Below are 23,421 nucleotides of genomic sequence, written 5' to 3' on the forward strand. Positions count from 1 at the left end.
TGAGATTTCACTTAAAAGTCTAGTCTGTGTTAACGTTCTGCTATACCGTACGAGCTAACTCACCTGGGAGCAGCTCCTCAACATGACGAAGATGATGCTGTTCCAAGCACTTCTCTGGGCACTTCTCGGCTCAGGTAATTAAATATGTTTTTACTGCACAGGTTCAGCAGAAATAAAAAAAGCTTTTTCATATTTTCTTTTTTTTTTTTTTTTTCTTTTAAAATAATACTGTTGATTAGAATAACAAAAGAAATAAATACATAATTGATAATGTAAAAATATAAAATCATAACCTTAAAAATAGTTGCCGGTAGCAGGAAAAAAAATCCTGTAATTGATTAATCATGTTTAGGATGGTTTGAAAAGTTTGACAGTTCTTTATTTTGAAAATAAATGTTCCGCAATTATAGAGTAAATGATCTGAAGCCTTACTGGGATATTTTTTGAGGGAAAACCACAGAACAGTTATATATGATATTATAGCTTTTATGCATTGTTATTTTTTTAGCAATTTTCTTTTACTTTCAACAATTTCAATCTTTTCATCAACTTCAGATCTAACTATGAATGTTTGTAATTTTAGCATTTTTTTGGTAAGTTCTTAGACTCTTTTTGTCATAGACACAAAATATCTAAGTTTATTGCAGCCTTGAACAGGTCATGGATTCACAACAATTCACACTTTATTAAAACACAGTAGAATTGGAAAATTTAGCACAAACTACCAGAAATCACAATATCTCAGCTTTATCAGATCATAAAAGATTGACCACTTAAGAGTTCGGCTCACCTTAACGTGATAATTAGCTTCACACCTTAAACTGTGTGAATCTTTTATATGCTTGGCTGTATTGGAGGGTGGATTCCATCCATCCATCCATCTTCTCCCGCTTAGCCGTTTCCGGGTCGCGGGGGCAGCATCCTCAGTAGGGAGGCCCAGACTTCCCTCTCCCCGGCCACTTCCTCCAGCTCTTCCGGGGGGACCCCGAGATGTTCCCAGGCCAGCCGAGAGACATAGTCTCTCCAGCGTGTCCTGGGTCTTCCCCGGGGCCTCCTAATTAGGTGCCCGAGCCACCTCATCTGGCTCTTCTCGATGCGGAGGAGCAGCGACTCTACTTTGAGCCCCTCCCGAATGACTGAGCTTCTCACCCTATCTCTCAGGGAGAGCCCAGCCACCCTACGGAGGAAACTCATTTCGGCCGCTTGTACCCGTGATCTTGTTCTTTCGGTCATGACCCAAAGTTCATGACCATAGGTGAGGGTTGGAATTGAGTTGAGGGTGGATTTACACATGAAAAATACAAAAGAAATGATTAGACACAACATTAGCTCCAGGCTGTGTATGTGAAGAATTTAACACTGACAGTAAAAGACATACGTCAAACTTTAAAAAAAAAATGTGCATAGAAGCAAAACCACATGGGTGTAGTCTTGTATTGTTGCTTAAAAGATCTCCACCTCTCTGCAAAAAGAGAGTTGAAGTAAACTTTAAACCCTATAATTAAAATGTTTCTGAACCGAGGACGGGTTCTACAAAGAACAGCAGCACAACATAAAGAGTAACATAATAAATATGTTAATTGATTCTCCAGAATAGCGGTGTATGGGAGTGGTTTCCACTCCTTTAATCTATTGTACCCATTGTCCTTGTCAAGCCATTGTAATGTATTTTTTAAATATTTTTGCAGAGTTGTGCCACACCTTTTAATGCTGCAGTTTCAGCTCATTTTACCAAATGTATTAACGCTTAGTAACAACTTTGTACATACTTTTGTGTTTTTATTACTAGCGTTGATATATATAGTATATACGTCTCATCATTGCACAAAGATCACAAACAAGCAACACGACCCGTATGGTTTAAAGATGACAATACAATATTAAACAAGAACAATAGACAACATGTATTTGCACTCGCTGTTGTCTCTTCATTAACCAAATGCAGTAGTAATATGCTAGTAGTTTTTACTGGTTGGTTGTTGAACTTTTGTTGGATATTGTTCAGCTGAGATCATCAAAGCAAAGAGCTGACTTTTTACCTGATACAGTTATTTTTGTAGCTGTATTATATGAATTCTAACTATTATTAGGGCTGTCACTTTAACACATTCATTGTGATCAATTATTACAGCACAAAAAAAAAACGCTGTTAACAGCACTCCAAACAGCGCAGAACTTTTCTCATTTCAAGAGTTCCCGGTATACCCATAATACTGGTGCACAGACTACAATAAAAGAAGAGAGACTACCGAGCTTCTCAGCTTTGTTTGCGTTAATTTTGGCTTTTTAAAACACCGGCTGGCAAACAAAAGCCTAGTTGTGTGAAAATTGTGCAAGAAAGAGTTTGCCAATCACCGGATCTTTTTGTAGACCCCACTACCACCTCAATGGTCACGTTTACATGGGAGCTTTAATTCCTCTTTAAAGCAGAATAAAAGTTAATTCCTCTTTAAACTGACCATGTAAACCTAAATCCAAATTAGGTTGCTGGTTTATTCTGATTTCAATTCAGAATTAGATAATTTCTCTTTCTTGTTAACACTTAACTTGCTTAGTTCCGCCTTAAGTCAATTCGGGTCGTTCTGCACATCCGCGATTTACCGCAATGACAACATATTCCAAGATGGCCGTCCGGACTACAGCCGAGACTATTTATTTATAATAGCCTCAGAATACATGGATTTAATGAAAAGAGTGGATGGACGGAAGCATAAACATGCAGACTTTCACACGGACACACACTGACCTCGGTAAGAGCGGTAAATGGAACAGGCTTCACCGGACGGCTGACCCGGAGGCGGAGTAAATGCGTCCCTGTACTGCATTCACAGGCTGTAATATAAAAATACAGGCTGTTAATGACTTTATAAAGCCACTTTGTTATGTATCAATCTTTTGATCTGCCACAATATTGTAATTATTTAAATGAAAATACCTCAAGTCGAGGGCATTTCTCATTTTTTAGGTGAGAATAATTAGGTTAATTAATTACAGAGCATAATTAATTAATCACACATTTTTTTAATCTCTTGACAGCACTAACTATTGTTTTCTTTATTAACATAATACACTTTTGCTAAAATTAGTAATACCATCACTAATGTTGGGTGGTTTTTACCTGATATATTATACCAAATAAAAAGTACCTGTTATCAAAATGTATTAAAGTATTACAATACATGAAAAATTAGAGTAGTACCTGATATAATAGACCAAATAAAAAGTTAAAAAATCAACTGTAGACAGGTATAGAAGGTATCTCCTTCTGCCATGACTTGAGTTTGCCCCCCTACCCCCCCCAATGCATACTTTAACAGTGGGAGACTATGTTGAATATTTTGGCAGTTTTGGCTAACCCTGTATCCAGATGTTTTCAGACTGTGGAACCATTGACGAACTTGCTTGTATGATAGACACTGAACATTGCTTATTTTGTTGTTTTTTGGCCTGTTTGGTACCATTTGTTCATGACTGCTGTCAGCAATTATCTTTAGTCTCAATCTTTAAAAGCTAAAGGCCAAGTCAAAAACCTTGGTGTTCTGATTGACTCAGATCTTACATTCAGCAGTCAGATCAAATCTATCACAAAAACAGCCTTCTACAACCTAAAGAACATCTCCAGAGTGAAAGGTTTAATGACTCAGAAAGATCAGGAGAAACTGGTCCATGCTTTTATCTCCAGCAGACTGGACTATTGTAATGGTCTTCTGACAGGAATCCCCCAAAAGAGCTTCAAACAGCTACAGCTGGTTCAGAACGCTGCAGCTCAGGTCTTAACCAGAACAAAGAGGTCAGAGCACATTAGTCCAGTTTTAAAGTCTTTACACTGGCTCCCAGTCAGCCTCAGAATAGACTTTAAAGTTCTGCTGCTGGTGTATAAATGTGTGAATGGGTTTGGTCCAGAATACATCAGTGAGATGTTAGTCTGGTATGACCCCAGCAGGTCTCTCAGATCTATGGACACAGGTCAGATAGTGGAGACCAGAGCTCACAGTAAACATGGTGATGCTGCTTTTAGTTGTTATGCTGCAAAGACGTGGAACAAACTTCCAGCAGAGCTGAAGTCAGCATCACATGTGAACATTTTTAAATCAAAGTTAAAGGCACTTTTTTTCTCTACTGCGTAGATTTTTGGTCATGTTGTTGATGAAATGTGTTTGATGATTTTAAATGTTCTTATTGATTTTAAACAATTGAATGTTTTATCATGTAAAGCATATTGAGTTGCCTTGTGTATGAAATGCGCTATACAAATAAATTTGCCTTGCCTTGCCTTGCCTAATATTCACTAAAGCTTTTGTCATTGTGTCAGTTAATGAACATATATTCCTATGAAAACAAAACAAATGGTAGGTTTCCATAGACACATACAGCAACCCTATCATTAGGCAAGGCACGGCATTATATTTGTATGGCACATTTTGAGCTCCTCCCTTCAGAACGCAATTCAAGTCCCCAAAGCTGTTGTCCTCCTAAACACTAAAGTGTTACTATAATCACCTTTTTTTTTTTTTAACCACTACTCAGAATATCTGATAGCTGGTCTGCCACTGTCCTAAAATAAAACTGTTTACACATGTATATATACTTTACTTTATTTTTATTTATTAATATCATTTATGTCTTTTACTTATACTGTACATACACATTTGACACCTTATCATTCATTTGCACCTTGTTATTCAGTTTACCTTACAACTCCTTGTTTTCTGCGAGGTGTGTATAATAGACAGCGATTTCAAATTCAAACTTGAACGTTTTAAAATTCATCAAATTCAAATATTCAATGAAAAAGTATTTGTTAATAATTGTCACTATTGCAATTAATTGGCAAAAGCTTCTTGAAAACCACAGACAATCTTTATGAATTCCCCCTCGAACTACTACCGTAAATGTTAAGAAAATAAATGACACTAGTGATGATTATTTACAAATTATTATTCATCATTTTGTAAAAGCATTTATTCCTAGAATAGATGCCGGATATTGTTCACTTGAGATCATCAAACCAAAGAGTTTACTTTTTACCTGCTACTTTCGTTTTTGTAACTATATTATATTAATGGTAGCTATTATATTCTTTATAACCCTATAACACTATTGCTAAAATTAGTAACACTGTTACTAACGTTGTGTGGTTTTTACCCAAAATAATATACCAAATAAAAATATGAAAATACATGACAAATTTGAGTAGTACCTGATATAATGAAAATAAATGTGTTTTTAAAAAAAGCCAAATGCAGAGAGGTTAAGAAAGTTTTTCCAGAGCTACTGCCATGACATGAGTTTGAAACTAGATACTGAACATTGTGGACTTTGTGCATTGTACCAAACAGGCCAAAAACAACAAACAACAACGTCCTTATTTACCTTTGTTGTCATTGTGCCAATTAGTGAACTTTATGTTCCTACAAACACAAAACAAATTCCATTGACACATACAGCAACCCTATCATTAGGCAAGGCACGGCATTATATTTGAATGGAACATTATCACACATTGTCGTGTTTTACATAACTGTTTTACATAATTTCACATCAGTGCGGTAAAACTAACCTGTCTCATGACGGTCTACATCATTAAGACAGTGATTTCCAACTCAAACTTGATCATTTTAAATTGAATCAAATACCAATATTAAATGAAATTGTATTTGTTACTATTTGTCACTATTGCAATTCATTGGCAAATGCTTCTTCAAAAGTCACTCAGCTTATTTGAAAACCACAGACTGTCTTTATTAATTCCCCTTCTAACTACTACAGTAAGTATATTAAGACAATAAATTACACTAGTGATGATTATTTACAAATCAATATTCATAATCATTTTGAAAAAGAATTTATTCCTTGAATAGATGCTGTGGTTTGATCAATATAACCTGTTAAACATTTCACTTGATTTCCAGAGGAACATAATTGAGGACATAATGAGGGACTTTAATGTTTCTACATCCATTAAGTGCAGTCTGTCCTTTTCACTGGTTGGCTGTTGAAATTTAGTTGGATATTGTTCACTTGAGATCATCAAACTAAAGAGTTGACTTTTTACCAGATACCTAAATTTTTGTAACTGTATTATATTTATGGTAACTATTATATTCTTTATAACCCTGTAACACTATTGCTAAAATTAGTAACAACGTTACTAACATTGGGTGGTTTTTACCCAATATAATATACCAAATAAAAAGTGCTTGTCACCAAAATATATAAAAATATGAAAATACATGACAAATTTGAGTAGTACCTGATATAATATAGCCAATAAAAAGTACTCATCTCATCAAAATATATTAAAATATAACAAAACATTGCATATTAGAGTAGTGCATGATATAATATACCCAATAAAGTAAAAAATTAAAAAAATAAAGTCAAATGCAGAGAGGTAAAGAAGGTTTTTGCAGAGTTACTGTAATGACTTGGGTTTGCCTCAACGTTTGACCAAACTAGATACTGAACACTGTGGATTTTGTTATTTGTTGTTTTTTGGCCTGTTCGGTACAATGAACATTGTCCTTATTTACCTTTGTCTAAGACTAACATCCTCTAAAGCTCTTGTCATGGTGCCAATTACTGAACTTCAGTTCCTCCGGCCACAAAGCTAGTGATAGGTTTTCATAGAAACTTGTAAAGCAACCCTATCATTAGGCAAGGCAACTCATCATGCTTCAAATAACTAAAAGGCGAAACATGGTGACAGAGTTTTCTAATTAAAACTTGAAAGGTGTCAAATCCATCATGAATATTAATTTATTAATACTTCAGATTCAGCTGGGGGAAAGGGGGGGGGTCAGGCAGGGTCTTGTGGCCTTTTAACTAGCGAGCCAAGCATTCAACTTCTCCAAGGTCGATTCAGTGTTCCAAAGCAGCCTCCTGCTTACTTTTTAGATCATTCATCACATGAGTCTGAGTGTTGACAGCCCTGCTCCATCCTATCGGTACGTACCGTGTATATGTGCAGATATTAATTGTGTCAGGCTTCATTTGAGTATTTCATTGTATTGCCGCATCGGGTCTAAATATTTGCCCTTATTACATCTTTAGTATGTGTTACACTAAGGACAGAGAGGTGGAGATTGCGCTGTGATTGCATTTTTGGGTCCGAGTCTGTCCCGTGTCAAACAGAGCAGTAATTGAACCAAATATGCATTCAACAGGCAATAGGATAATAATGTACTAGCCAGACCAGAGCCCAACAAAGTTAAAAACCTTCCTGCTTTCTACTAGGAAAGATTTTTGGAAATGTCAACAGATAAGAGCACACAGGGCAACAAGCTCACATTATCACAGGTACGCTGAGGTTGGTAAAAATCTGTAAATTACTTTCTAACTTAATGTTATTCAGGTGCATCTAGGGCTGGGCAATTTGGCCTGAAAAAAAAAATGGCCAATTTTCTCACAAAAAAACTTGATTTATGATTTTCCCCAATTTTTTCCCCTACTTTTTAAAGAAAACAAAAATGTATCTATTTACCTTCTGGAATTAAAGTGCCAGCTTTTCTTTTGTTAAAAACTAAAATAGTAATAATTATTAGTTTGAAAGGAAACTAAATTGTTTACGTTCACATTAATAGCTGCACACATTTTCAAACACATTAACAAAGAATTACTTATTACTTAAACTAAACCTGAAGAAAAACGTAAAATAATGAAATTTTTTAAATGATACCACAACTTACAGGGCTACATGATATGAAAATCAAAATATTTATAGTTCTCTAATAGCTATATATTGCACTTTGTACAAAATGAATTTTTATAAATATAAATAAAGAGCCTCCTCAGGGAGGCAAAACCTCTTTCTTGAATAAAAAAGCATGTTACCTTAAAGTGCCCTGCCTCTCCTTCAGGGAGAACAAACCCTATGACGAAACTTTATTCAATTAAAGAATCTGCCTTATAATACACTGTGCGTGCTGCGCTAGGCTAATTAATGGCAGTCAAGGATGACAAAAGACGTCTGTTTGTCACTGTGGCATAATTGAAAACCAGTTTGTTAAACATGACCAACATCTTTTTTCCATTACGTCATTTGGACACAACAAAACAACACATTCCTGCTTACATACTGGATGTGACATATGTTCACATTATTTTTTAAGTTTGAAAAAACTTTTGTTAATTAGCTTGATGTCTTTGATGCCATTGCGACTATACATTATTGCTCAGCCCCTATTGTTTCATATATATAAATAGTGATGAGCATAATGAGACAACTTATTGTTGTAATTGGCGGTAATTATTGTTGTATTTATTTATTAATTTAATTTTAATTTAACCTTTATTTAACCAGTAACATAATTCCTATTTTCATCTCTAACCTGGCAAAAGGCAAAGCCTTCTGAAGTAAAAGGTTCTTAACAATCTGTATTATTGATGGCTCTCTCTCATTTACTTACATTTAATAATCATAATAATAATTTATAAATAATTTATATAAATTTTGTATTTTAACACCGACCACTCAAGTCTTTACAAGAAGTAACTACAACAAATGTCATCAAATACGGTTTATCGTATTTGGTTTATCATACGGTTTATCGTTATCATCAAGATCCACAACATGGGATTTTTTGGTGAAATTTGGTCAACGAGTCCAGTTTTAGGTAAATTTTTTGTGTCTTGTGTTTGGTTAATTTCCTAATTTTACTCTGTTGAGTAAAATTCCCTGTTCCTGTTTTTAGGACTAGACCAGTGGACCACATTTGGTTGTAAAATTTCCAGTAGGGTCATATGACAGCAGATTTGTAAAAGCCAGGGAAAGGCATTGATTAAATGTTTCTGGGATTTGGCCTGTAGTAAAACATGGAGGTATAAAGCTTATTGTAAAAAACACATTTCCAATGCCGTATTTCACAACACAATACAGAAACATTTAGTTTCAGTGGGAACAGTGCTTTTCATCTCCCATCTCTTGCCCGTGCACAAAAGTGTGGAGGTGGTTTTGTTGACGTTTTGCTCTTAATGTTTGCTTATCTCACACAAATATGTCAGGTCAATTGAAGGGTTCTATAGTGATATGTTTATTATAGGGTGGTGTTTATATTGTATGTGCACTTTCTACTTTAAACAATTTTCTCACCACGAACATCAAACACCAGTTAATTGGCCACACTTTCCTGTTTTTTTGTACTCAAAAGTAGTTAAAAGCAGTGGTTTTCAACTGATTTGGCTTTGGGAGCCACCATCCACCCCTATAAACAAGTGTGACAAGAACTAAATATTTTTCAATTGAAAAAATCTAAATGAATAATTATCTATCAATTACAGAAATGTATTGCATTAACTTTAAAAACAAAAACTATATAGAAAATAGTCGCCAAAGGATAGATGTTCTCATGGGATTTTCAAGTATAAAAAAAAGCACAAAAAGCAGAAAAAAAATTACACGAAAAAATAAACAAATTACTGAAGAAAAAGTAAATTGTCTTAAAACCAGGACAAAACAGCCAACAAAACAAACCAAAAAAGGAAATTATTTTTTAATGCAATACGTTTCTGTATAATATCACTGTGCATGAGGCCTGCTTTAAAATAAATATAGGATAAAACTGTATGTTCTCCTGATAAAACTTATATTCATTATATTCTCTCACTCAGAAATTGACTCTTTGAGTCCTCACCTCATTACATGCTCTTCCATCCACCTCAGTGTCACGTCTGCATGCCTCATCACCATGGGGAGAAGAGCTTTTAGTCCCTCTGCTCCCCAGCTCTGGAACTGACTCCCTCCTGACATCCGAAACAGAGATTCACTCACCACTTTCAAATCCCAACTCAAAACCAATTTGTTTAAAATTGCCTTTTCCTTCTGATCAACATTTTTCCGCTGAACTTCCATTATTGTCCACCATATTTTTTCTTTGTATTCTTTGTTGTTTTCTACTGTTTTTAACCTGTTTTCCTGTGACCTTGGGTACCTTGAAAGGCGCCTTTAAATAAAATGTATTATTATTATTATTATTATTATTATTATTATTATTATTATTATTATTATTATTATTATTATTATTATTATTTTATTTTATTATTATTATTTTTTTCTCCAGCATTCTTAAAGACTGCTGCAGCAACAACAAGTACACCAACTACTGCAAATGCAACAACATCCACGAGCTTTGAGACATCGACTACAACACCTGAACCAGGTAAGCTAACTGAAATCTACACTCATACCAACAGCTACAACCCCAGAATGTACTACTGCTACAATTAATATACACATGAAATATACAACTGCAGATTTGACTACAACACCTGAACAAACTACCACTACTTATGCCACAACTACTATGGGGCCAACTACATCCACAACCAAGGTGCCAACAACTACTTCACCTGAACCAACTACTACTACTGATGAACCAACAACATTGACGACAACTCTTATAACTACAACCACGACCAGTGAGCCAACTACTACCCCTGAATTAACTTCCACTACTGAATTAACATCAACAACAACTGCACAAACTACAACACTCGAACAAACTACATCCACTACCATGGTGCCAACAACTACTTCTCCTGAACCAACTACTACTACTACCAGTGAACCAACTACTACCCCTGAAATAACAACCACAACACCTGAACAAACTACCACAACTTATACAACAACTACACCTGAACCAACTACTACTACTGCACAAACTACAACACCTGAACTAACTACAACAACTACACCTGAACCAACTACTACTACTAATGAGCCAACAACATTGACTACAACTGTTATGACTACGACCACGACCAGTGAGCCAACTACTACCCCTGAAATAACGACCACAACACCTGGACAAACGACCACAACTTATGCAACAACTACACCTGAACCAACTACTACTACTGCACAAACTACAACACCTGAACTAACTACAACAACTGCACCTGAACCAACTACTACTACTAATGAGCCAACAACATTGACTACAACTGTTATAACTACAACCACGACCAGTGAGCCAACAACTACCCCTGAATTAACTACCACTACTGAATTAACATCAACTACTACTGCACAAACTACAACAGCCGAACAAACTACATCCACTACCATGGTGCCAACAACTACTTCACCTGAACCAACTACTACTACTACCAGTGAGCCAACTACTACCCCTGAAATAACTACCACAACACCTGAACAAACTACCACAACTTATACAACAACTACACCTGAACCAACTACTACTACTGCACAAACTACAACACCTGAACTAACTACAACAACTACACCTGAACCAACTACTACTACTAATGAGCCAACAACATTGACTACAACTGTTATAACTACGACCACGACCAGTGAGCCAACTACTACCCCTGAATTAACTACCACTACTGAATTAACATCAACTACTACTGCACAAACTACAACAGCCGAACAAACTACATCCACTACCATGGTGCCAACAACTACTTCACCTGAACCAACTACTACTACTACCAGTGAGCCAACTACTACCCCTGAAATAACTACCACAACACCTGAACAAACTACCACAACTTATACAACAACTACACCTGAACCAACTACTACTACTGCACAAACTACAACACCTGAACTAACTACAACAACTACATCTGAACCAACTACTACTACTAATGAGCCAACAACATTGACTACAACTGTTATGACTACGACCACGACCAGTGAGCCAACTACTACTCCTGAAATAACGACCACAACACCTGAACAAACGACCACAACTTATGCAACAACTACACCTGAACCAACTACTACTACTGCACAAACTACAACACCTGAACTAACTACAACAACTACACCTGAACCAACTACTACTACTAATGAGCCAACAACATTGACTACAACTGTTATAACTACGACCACGACCAGTGAGCCAACTACTACCCCTGAATTAACTACCACTACTGAATTAACATCAACTACTACTGCACAAACTACAACAGCCGAACAAACTACATCCACTACCATGGTGCCAACAACTACTTCACCTGAACCAACTACTACTACTACCAGTGAGCCAACTACTACCCCTGAAATAACTACCACAACTTATACAACAACTACACCTGGACCAACTACTACTACTGCACAAACTACAACACCTGAACTAACTACAACAACTACACCTGAACCAACTACTACTACTAATGAGCCAACAACATTGACTACAACTGTTATGACTACGACCACGACCAGTGAGCCAACTACTACCCCTGAAATAACGACCACAACACCTGAACAAACGACCACAACTTATGCAACAACTACACCTGAACCAACTACTACTACTGCACAAACTACAACACCTGAACTAACTACAACAACTACACCTGAACCAACTACTACTACTAATGAGCCAACAACATTGACTACAACTGTTATAACTACGACCACGACCAGTGAGCCAACTACTACTACTGAATTAACTACCACTACTGAATTAACATCAACTACTACTGCACAAACTACAACAGCCGAACAAACTACATCCACTACCATGGTGCCAACAACTACTTCACCTGAACCAACTACTACTACTACCAGTGAGCCAACTACTACCCCTGAAATAACTACCACAACACCTGAACAAACTACCACAACTTATACAACAACTACACCTGAACCAACTACTACTACTGCACAAACTACAACACCTGAACTAACTACAACAACTACATCTGAACCAACTACTACTACTAATGAGCCAACAACATTGACTACAACTGTTATGACTACGACCACGACCAGTGAGCCAACTACTACTCCTGAAATAACGACCACAACACCTGAACAAACGACCACAACTTATGCAACAACTACACCTGAACCAACTACTACTACTGCACAAACTACAACACCTGAACTAACTACAACAACTACACCTGAACCAACTACTACTACTAATGAGCCAACAACATTGACTACAACTGTTATAACTATGACCACGACCAGTGAGCCAACTACTACCCCTGAATTAACTACCACTACTGAATTAACATCAACTACTACTGCACAAACTACAACAGCCGAACAAACTACATCCACTACCATGGTGCCAACAACTACTTCACCTGAACCAACTACTACTACTACCAGTGAGCCAACTACTACCCCTGAAATAACTACCACAACTTATACAACAACTACACCTGAACCAACTACTACTACTGCACAAACTACAACACCTGAACTAACTACAACAACTACACCTGAACCAACTACTACTACTAATGAGCCAACAACATTGACTACAACTGTTATGACTACGACCACGACCAGTGAGCCAACTACTACCCCTGAAATAACGACCACAACACCTGAACAAACGACCACAACTTATGCAACAACTACACCTGAACCAACTACTACTACTGCACAAACTACAACACCTGAACTAACTACAACAACTACACCTGAACCAACTACTACTACTAATGAGCCAACAACATTGACTACAACTGTTATAACTACGACCACGACCAGTGAGCCAACTACTACCCCTGAATTAACTACCACTACTGAATTAACATCAACTACTACTGCACAAACTACAACAGCCGAACAAACTACATCCACTACCATGGTGCCAACAACTACTTCACCTGAACCAACTACTACTACTACCAGTGAGCCAACTACTACCCCTGAAATAACTACCACAACTTATACAACAACTACACCTGAACCAACTACTACTACTGCACAAACTACAACACCTGAACTAACTACAACAACTACACCTGAACCAACTACTACTACTAATGAGCCAACAACATTGACTACAACTGTTATGACTACGACCACGACCAGTGAGCCAACTACTACCCCTGAAATAACAACCACAACACCTGAACAAACGACCACAACTTATGCAACAACTACACCTGAACCAACTACTACTACTGCACAAACTACAACACCTGAACTAACTACAACAACTACACCTGAACCAACTACTACTACTAATGAGCCAACAACATTGACTACAACTGTTATAACTACGACCACGACCAGTGAGCCAACTACTACCCCTGAATTAACTACCACTACTGAATTAACATCAACTACTACTGCACAAACTACAACAGCCGAACAAACTACATCCACTACCATGGTGCCAACAACTACTTCACCTGAACCAACTACTACTACTACCAGTGAGCCAACTACTACCCCTGAAATAACTACCACAACACCTGAACAAACTACCACAACTTATACAACAACTACACCTGAACCAACTACTACTACTGCACAAACTACAACACCTGAACTAACTACAACAACTACATCTGAACCAACTACTACTACTAATGAGCCAACAACATTGACTACAACTGTTATGACTACGACCACGACCAGTGAGCCAACTACTACTCCTGAAATAACGACCACAACACCTGAACAAACGACCACAACTTATGCAACAACTACACCTGAACCAACTACTACTACTGCACAAACTTCAACACCTGAACAAACTACCACAACTTATACAACAACTACACCTGAACCAACTACTACTACTGCACAAACTACAACACCTGAACTAACTACAACAACTACACCTGAACCAACTACTACTACTAATGAGCCAACAACATTGACTACAACTGTTATAACTACAACCACGACCAGTGAGCCAACTACGACCCCTGAATTAACTACCACTACTGAATTAACATCAACTACTACTGCACAAACTACAACAGCCAAACAAACTACATCCACTACCATGGTGCCAACAACTACTTCACCTGAACCAACTACTACTACTACCAGTGAGCCAACTACTACCCCTGAAATAACTACCACAACTTATACAACAACTACACCTGAACCAACTACTACTACTGCACAAACTACAACACCTGAACTAACTACAACAACTACACCTGAACCAACTACTACTACTAATGAGCCAACAACATTGACTACAACTGTTATGACTACGACCACGACCAGTGAGCCAACTACTACCCCTGAAATAACGACCACAACACCTGAACAAACGACCACAACTTATACAACAACTACACCTGAACCAACTACTACTACTGCACAAACTACAACACCTGAAATAACTACAACAACTACACCTGAACCAACTACTACTACTAATGAGCCAACAACATTGACTACAACTGTTATAACTACAACCACGACCAGTGAGCCAACTACGACCCCTGAATTAACTACCACTACTGAATTAACATCAACTACTACTGCACAAACTACAACAGCCGAACAAACTACATCTACTACCATGGTGCCAACAACTACTTCACCTGAACCAACTACTACTACTACCAGTGAGCCAACTACTACCCCTGAAATAACTACCACAACTTATACAACAACTACACCTGAACCAACTACTACTACTGCACAAACTACAACACCTGAACTAACTACAACAACTACACCTGAACCAACTACTACTACTAATGAGCCAACAACATTGACTACAACTGTTATGACTACGACCACGACCAGTGAGCCAACTACTACCCCTGAAATAACGACCACAACACCTGACCAAACGACCACAACTTATGCAACAACTACACCTGAACCAACTACTACTACTGCACAAACTACAACACCTGAACTAACTACAACTACACCTGAACCAACTACTACTACTAATGAGCCAACAACATTGACTACAACTGTTATAACTACGACCACGACCAGTGAGCCAACTACTACCCCTGAATTAGCTACCACTACTGAATTAACATCAACTACTACTGCACAAACTACAACAGCCGAACAAACTACATCCACTACCATGGTGCCAACAACTACTTCACCTGAACCAACTACTACTACTACCAGTGAGCCAACTACTACCCCTGAAATAACTACCACAACACCTGAACAAACTACCACAACTTATACAACAACTACACCTGAACCAACTACTACTACTGCACAAACTACAACACCTGAACTAACTACAACAACTACACCTGAACCAACTACTACTACTAATGAGCCAACAACATTGACTACAACTGTTATGACTACGACCACGACCAGTGAGCCAACTACTACCCCTGAAATAACAACCACAACACCTGAACAAACGACCACCACTTATGCAACAACTACACCTGAACCAACTACTACTACTGCACAAACTACAACACCTGAACTAACTACAACAACTACACCTGAACCAACTACTACTACTAATGAGCCAACAACATTGACTACAACTGTTATGACTACGACCACGACCAGTGAGCCAACTACTACCCCTGAAATAACGACCACAACACCTGAACAAACGACCACAACTTATGCAACAACTACACCTGAACCAACTACTACTACTGCACAAACTTCAACACCTGAACAAACTACCACAACTTATACAACAACTACACCTGAACCAACTACTACTACTGCACAAACTACAACACCTGAACTAACTACAACAACTACACCTGAACCAACTACTACTACTAATGAGCCAACAACATTGACTACAACTGTTATAACTACAACCACGACCAGTGAGCCAACTACGACCCCTGAATTAACTACCACTACTGAATTAACATCAACTACTACTGCACAAACTACAACAGCCAAACAAACTACATCCACTACCATGGTGCCAACAACTACTTCACCTGAACCAACTACTACTACTACCAGTGAGCCAACTACTACCCCTGAAATAACTACCACAACTTATACAACAACTACACCTGAACCAACTACTACTACTGCACAAACTACAACACCTGAACTAACTACAACAACTACACCTGAACCAACTACTACTACTAATGAGCCAACAACATTGACTACAACTGTTATGACTACGACCACGACCAGTGAGCCAACTACTACCCCTGAAATAACGACCACAACACCTGAACAAACGACCACAACTTATGCAACAACTACACCTGAACCAACTACTACTACTGCACAAACTACAACACCTGAACTAACTACAACAACTACACCTGAACCAACTACTACTACTAATGAGCCAACAACATTGACTACAACTGTTATAACTACGACCACGACCAGTGAGCCAACTACTACCCCTGAATTAACTACCACCACTGAATTAACATCAACTACTACTGCACAAACTACAACAGCCGAACAAACTACATCCACTACGATGGTGCCAACAACTACTTCACCTGAACCAACTACTACTACCACCAGTGAGCCAACTACTACCACTGAAATAACTACCACAACACCTGAACAAACTACCACAACTTATACAACAACTACACCTGAACCAACTACTACTACTGCACAAACTACAACACCTGAACTAACTACAACAACTACACCTGAACCAACTACTACTACTAATGAGCCAACAACATTGACTACAACTGTTATAACTACAACCACGACCAGTGAGCCAACTACGACCCCTGAATTAACTACCACTACTGAATTAACATCAACTACTACTGCACAAACTACAACAGCCGAACAAACTACATCCACTACCATGGTGCCAACAACTACTTCACCTGAACCAACTACTACTACTACCAGTGAGCCAACTACTACCCCTGAAATAACTACCACAACTTATACAACAACTACACCTGAACCAACTACTACTACTGCACAAACTACAACACCTGAACTAACTACAACAACTACACCTGAACCAACTACTACTACTAATGAGCCAACAACATTGACTACAACTGTTATGACTACGACCACGACCAGTGAGCCAACTACTACCCCTGAAATAACGACCACAACACCTGACCAAACGACCACAACTTATGCAACAACTACACCTGAACCAACTACTACTACTGCACAAACTACAACACCTGAACTAACTACAACAACTACACCTGAACCAACTACTACTACTAATGAGCCAACAACATTGACTACAACTGTTATAACTACGACCACGACCAGTGAGCCAACTACTACCCCTGAATTAACTACCACTATTGAATTAACATCAACAACAACTGCACAAACTACAACACCCGAACAAACTACATCCACTACCATGGTGCCAACAACTACTTCACCTGAACCAACTACGACTACTACCAGTGAGCCAACTACTACCCCTGAAATAACTACAACAACACCTGAACAAACTACCACAACTTATGCAACAACTACACCTGAACCAACTACTACTACTGCACAAACTACAACATCTGAACTAACTACAACAACTACACCTGAACCAACTACTACTACGAATGAGCCAACAACATTGACTACAACTGTTATAACTACGACCACGACCAGTGAGCCAACTACTACCCCTGAATTAACTACCACTACTGAATTAACATCAACAACAACTGTACAAACTACAACACCCGAACAAACTACATCCACTACCATGGTGCCAACAACTACTTCACCTGAACCAACTACTACTACTACCAGTGAGCCAACTACTACCCCTGAAATAACTACCACAACACCTGAACAAACTACCACATCTTATACAACAACTACACCTGAACCAACTACTACTACTGCACAAACTACAACTCCTGAACTAACTACAACAACTACACCTGAACCAACTACTACTACTAATGAGCCAACAACATTGACTACAACTGTTATAACTACGACCACGACCAGTGAGCCAACTACTACCCCTGAATTAAGTACCTCTGCACAAACTACAACACCTGAACAAACTACAACTACTTATACAACAACAACTGAACCAACTACTACTACTGCACAAACTACAACTCCTGAACTAACTACAACAACTACACCTGAACCAACTACTACTACTAATGAGCCAACAACATTGACTACAACTGTTATAACTACGACCACGACCAGTGAGCCAACTACTACCCCTGAATTAACTACCACTACTGAATTAACAACAACAACTGCACAAACTACAACACCCGAACAAACTACATCCACTACCATGGTGCCAACAACTACTTCACCTGAACCAACTACGACTACTACCAGTGAGCCAACTACTACCCCTGAAATAACTACAACAACACCTGAACAAACTACCACTACCTATACAACAACTACACCTGAACCAACTACAACTACTAATGAGCCAACAACATTGACTACAACTGTTATAACTACGACCACGACCAGTGAGCCAACTACTACCCCTGAATTAATTACCACTACTGAATTAACATCAACAACAACTGCACAAACTACAACACCCGAACAAATTACATCCACTACCATGGTGCCAACAACTACTTCACCTGAACCAACTACGACTACTACCAGTGAGCCAACTACTACCCCTGAAATAACTACAACAACACCTGAACAAACTACCACTACTTATACAACAACTACACCTGAACCAACTACGACTACAAATGAGCCAACAACATTGACTACAACTGTTATAACTACGACCACGACCAGTGAGCCAACTACTACCCCTGAATTAACTACCACTACTGAATTAACATCAACAACAACTGCACAAACTACAACACCCGAACAAACTACATCCACTACCATGGTGCCAACAACTACTTCACCTGAACCAACTACGACTACTACCAGTGAGCCAACTACTACCCCTGAAATAACTACAACAACACCTGAACAAACTACCACAACTTATGCAACAACTACACCTGAACCAACTACTACTACTGCACAAACTACAACACCTGAACTAACTACAACAACTACACCTGAACCAACTACTACTACTAATGAGCCAACAACATTGACTACAACTGTTATAACTACGACCACGACCAGTGAGCCAACTACTACCCTTGAATCAACTACCACTACTGAATTAACATCAACTACTACTGCACAAACTACAACAGCCGAACAAACTACATCCACTACCATGGTGCCAACAACTACTTCACCTGAACCAACTACTACTACTACCAGTGAGCCAACTACTACCCCTGAAATAACTACCACAACACCTGAACAAACTACCACATCTTATACAACAACTACACCTGAACCAACTACTACTACTGCACAAACTACAACACCTGAACAAACTACAACTACTTATACAACTACACCTGAACCAACTACTACTACTAATGAGCCAACAACATTGACTACAACTGTTATAACTACGACTACAACCATTGAGCCAACTACTACCCCTGAAATAACTACCACTACTAAATTAACATCAATTACTACTGCAGAAACTACAACACCTGAACAAACTACCACTACCTTTACAACATCTACACCTGAACAAACTACCTTTACATCTCCCACCTCTGGAGCCAATAATGATGAACAAAAACTCATTCCAATTCCTCCAGTTACTACTGTTACGACTACTCAAGGAACTGAAGAACCAACTACAACTAATGTAGCAAGAACAAAGACTTCTCTCAGCACAACTGAAAAAACACAAAACTTTTGTCAAGAATTGTCTGAATTGTTGAGCCACTTAGAAACAACGATACACGAGGTTAAAAAACTAATTTTCGAAAAACTTGAAAAACGTTTGATTCTGCAAATTCATGAACAGCTGTTACATCAGCAACAGCAATTACTATTCCTACAACAGCAACTGCCAATTTACCACCAACATCAACCACTAATGCACTGTCAACAACACGTGATGCTAAATCACCAGCAACTACTGCTTTCTCAACTATATCCTTTACATCCTCAGTTAGACAACATTGCGCTCTGTGGTTACCAATCTAATCAGTCACCATACTTTCAAGAACAACTGCAGTTTTGGCACCATAAACAATATGTAACGCTGTATCAGATTCAGCAGCATTTGGACATTTATCAGTCTCATCTGTTGCAGTACCACCCCCAACACAATTTGCAAAGCTGCCATGACCATCTAATGAATCTTTATTACCAACAACAGCTTGATTACCACCCATACTTTCAGACGCCTCAAGTGCAAATACCATCACTTGGAGATGTCAGTCTGACAGAAATTATTGCATTTCCTGAAAATGATTCAACTGCAGCAATATCACATGAAGAATTGTGTCAAGAATTATCCCAAATGCTCAATGATCTACAAATACATTCAAATCAAATTGTAGATGTACTTTATGAAGATCCAGAACTGCTGACGTTGTTTCAAATGCACCAACAACTCCTTAAACATCAACAGCATCTGTTACTCGAACAACAAAACCTACCATGTAACCACTCAAACCAACCATTGTTGCACTGCCAACATCATGTACTTTTAAATCACCACCAACTACTGCTCTCCAAGTTAAATTCCATGAATTCTCAGTCCAACATGATGCAGCTCTGCAGTTATCAGTCAAATCTGTCCCCGTACCAAGAACAGCAACTATTGTTTTGGCACGATCAACAAAATGTGATGCTTTACAAGGTCCAGGAACATTTGGATCTTCATCAACAACAACTGCTGCAGTATCACCCCTTGCAACATTTGCTTGGCTGTCAAAATAATCTCTTGAATCCGTACTACAACCAAAAGCTAAATTACATTCCATACTTTCAACCTGGACACCTACAAATACCACCACTTGAAGATGTGGATGTGACAGAAACTCTTACAGACTATTTTGATGCACTACCTGAAAATGGTTCAGTTGCCGCAACATCACATAAAGAACTATGTCAAGAATTATCCCAAATGCTCAATGAACTACAAATACATTCATTTCACATTGAAGAAGTTCTCTCTGAAGATCCAGAACTGCTGACGTTGCTTCAAATGCACCAACAACTCCTTAAACATCAACAGCATCTGTTACTCGAACAACAAAACCTACCATGTAACGACTCAAACCAACCATTGTTGCACTGCCAGCATCATGTACTTTTAAATCACCACCAACTACTGCTCTACAAGTTAAATTCCATGAATTCTCAGCCCAACATGATGCAGCTCTGCAGTTATCAGTCATATCTGTCCCCGTACCAAGAACAACAACTATTGTTGTGGCACGATCAACAAAATGTGATGCTTTACAAGGTCCAGGAACATTTGGATCTTCATCAACAACAACTGCTGCAGTATCACCCCTTGCAACATTTGCTTGGCTGTCAAAATAATCTCTTGAATCCGTACTACAACCAAAAGCTAAATTACATTCCATACTTTCAACCTGGACACCTACAAATACCAACATTTGAAGATGTGGATGTGACAGAAACTCTTACGGGCTATTTTGATGCACTACCTGAAAATGGTTCAGTTGCCGCAACATCACATAAAGAACTATGTCAAGAATTATCCCAAATGCTCAATGAACTACAAATACATTCATTTCACATTGAAGAAGTTCTCTCTGAAGATCCAGAACTGCTGACGTTGCTTCAAATGCACCAACAACTCCTTATACATCAACAGCACCTGTTACTCGAACAACAAAACCTACCATGTAACGACTCAAACCAAGCACTGCTTCACTGTCAACATTACGTACTGCTAAATCACCACCAACTTCTACTTGACCAGCTAGATCCATCGCCATACCAACAAGGCATACAGCTTTGCCTTTCCCAACCTAATCTGTCAATATACCGTCAACAGCAACTGGAGCTTTGGCATGACAAACAGTTTGGATTGCTCTATCAAGTCCAACATCATTTAAATTACACCCAGCATCATTTGCAACAGTACCCTGATATGCCAATAGACAACTGCCAGCATCACCTCCTATCCCTTAACTCATAGTAATAATACTTCTACAATGGCTTTAAAGCCCAAGTTTTTGCAGCTTCAACAAGAGCATGTTTTGTGTTGTAGCAATAATAACTACTTATGTACTGACTACTTTTGCTGTTTCACTGACAAGACCAACTTCTTTTGTGCCAACTTGAGCAATGCCATGACTAACATCCGTTTCTCCACCATGAATGTAGTAAAATACTGTAAAATACTCCCCCCAGCTTCAAATGAGCACCTTAACTACCATTTACAGTATGTTCTTCATCCAGCATCATGACACCACCAAGGATAACTGTTGCTAAAGTGCAATGTGCTTAAACAACAGCTTGTTGGTGAAAGTTAAAAGCTTACAAACATATATGTTTAGATTTTCTCTAAATACACTAGGTTAGCAATAAATATATTTTAAAGTATATTTTTGTGTAAGGACCTAAGCACTTTGTCAAAAACACTCCTGTATTTTAAATCCTGTTGATTAACATGATGATTTACTCCAGCTTTTATTCACTTATTTACTTGTTTGAAGTTGTTTCATGCAAAATACAATGATGATCTCATTGCACAAAACTACAATTTAATGATGATTGTCTTGCTTTATGAAAATAACTGACTTATCTCCTGAAGCGCTTGCTTGGTGATATCATATGTTGATACATATATTATATGGATCTGTATCTATTATTTTACCAATGAATTATATCTAATGTTCTGGGATGTAAATTATATTAAAAAAAAAATCCTGAAAATCATA

General features: G+C 38.0%; 1 protein-coding gene across 9 annotated transcripts; it reads left to right on the top strand.

Annotated features, from left to right (window-relative positions):
* Positions 1 to 23,421, top strand: LOC114461387 (mucin-2-like). 9 transcript variants are annotated; one of them, XM_028443376.1, is made up of 4 exons: positions 1 to 134; positions 10,059 to 10,157; positions 10,252 to 19,007; positions 19,932 to 23,421. In XM_028443376.1, exons 1-4 carry the CDS (start codon positions 83 to 85, stop codon positions 22,674 to 22,676), a joined length of 11,652 nt encoding a protein of 3,883 aa, XP_028299177.1. In that variant the 5' UTR covers positions 1 to 82; the 3' UTR covers positions 22,677 to 23,421. The 9 variants fall into 9 exon arrangements, with proteins under 9 accessions (XP_028299177.1, XP_028299173.1, XP_028299174.1 ...); XM_028443372.1 differs by having other exon boundaries at positions 10,252 to 18,657; positions 18,871 to 23,421; XM_028443373.1 differs by having other exon boundaries at positions 10,252 to 18,187; positions 18,464 to 23,421.

The sequence above is a fragment of the Gouania willdenowi genome, chromosome 4 (assembly GCF_900634775.1).
Source record: "Gouania willdenowi chromosome 4, fGouWil2.1, whole genome shotgun sequence".
NCBI lineage: Eukaryota > Metazoa > Chordata > Actinopteri > Blenniiformes > Gobiesocidae > Gouania > Gouania willdenowi.

Coding starts and splice junctions, on each gene's coding strand:
- LOC114461387 (XM_028443369.1), top strand. CDS start 83: ATGACGAAGATGATGCTGTTCCAAGCACTTCTCTGGGCACTTCTCGGC. Junction 135..10,058: donor CTGGGCACTTCTCGGCTCAG/GTAATTAAATAT, acceptor TTTTTTCTCCAG/CATTCTTAAAGACTGCTGCA. Junction 10,158..10,251: donor GACTACAACACCTGAACCAG/GTAAGCTAACTG, acceptor ATACAACTGCAG/ATTTGACTACAACACCTGAA.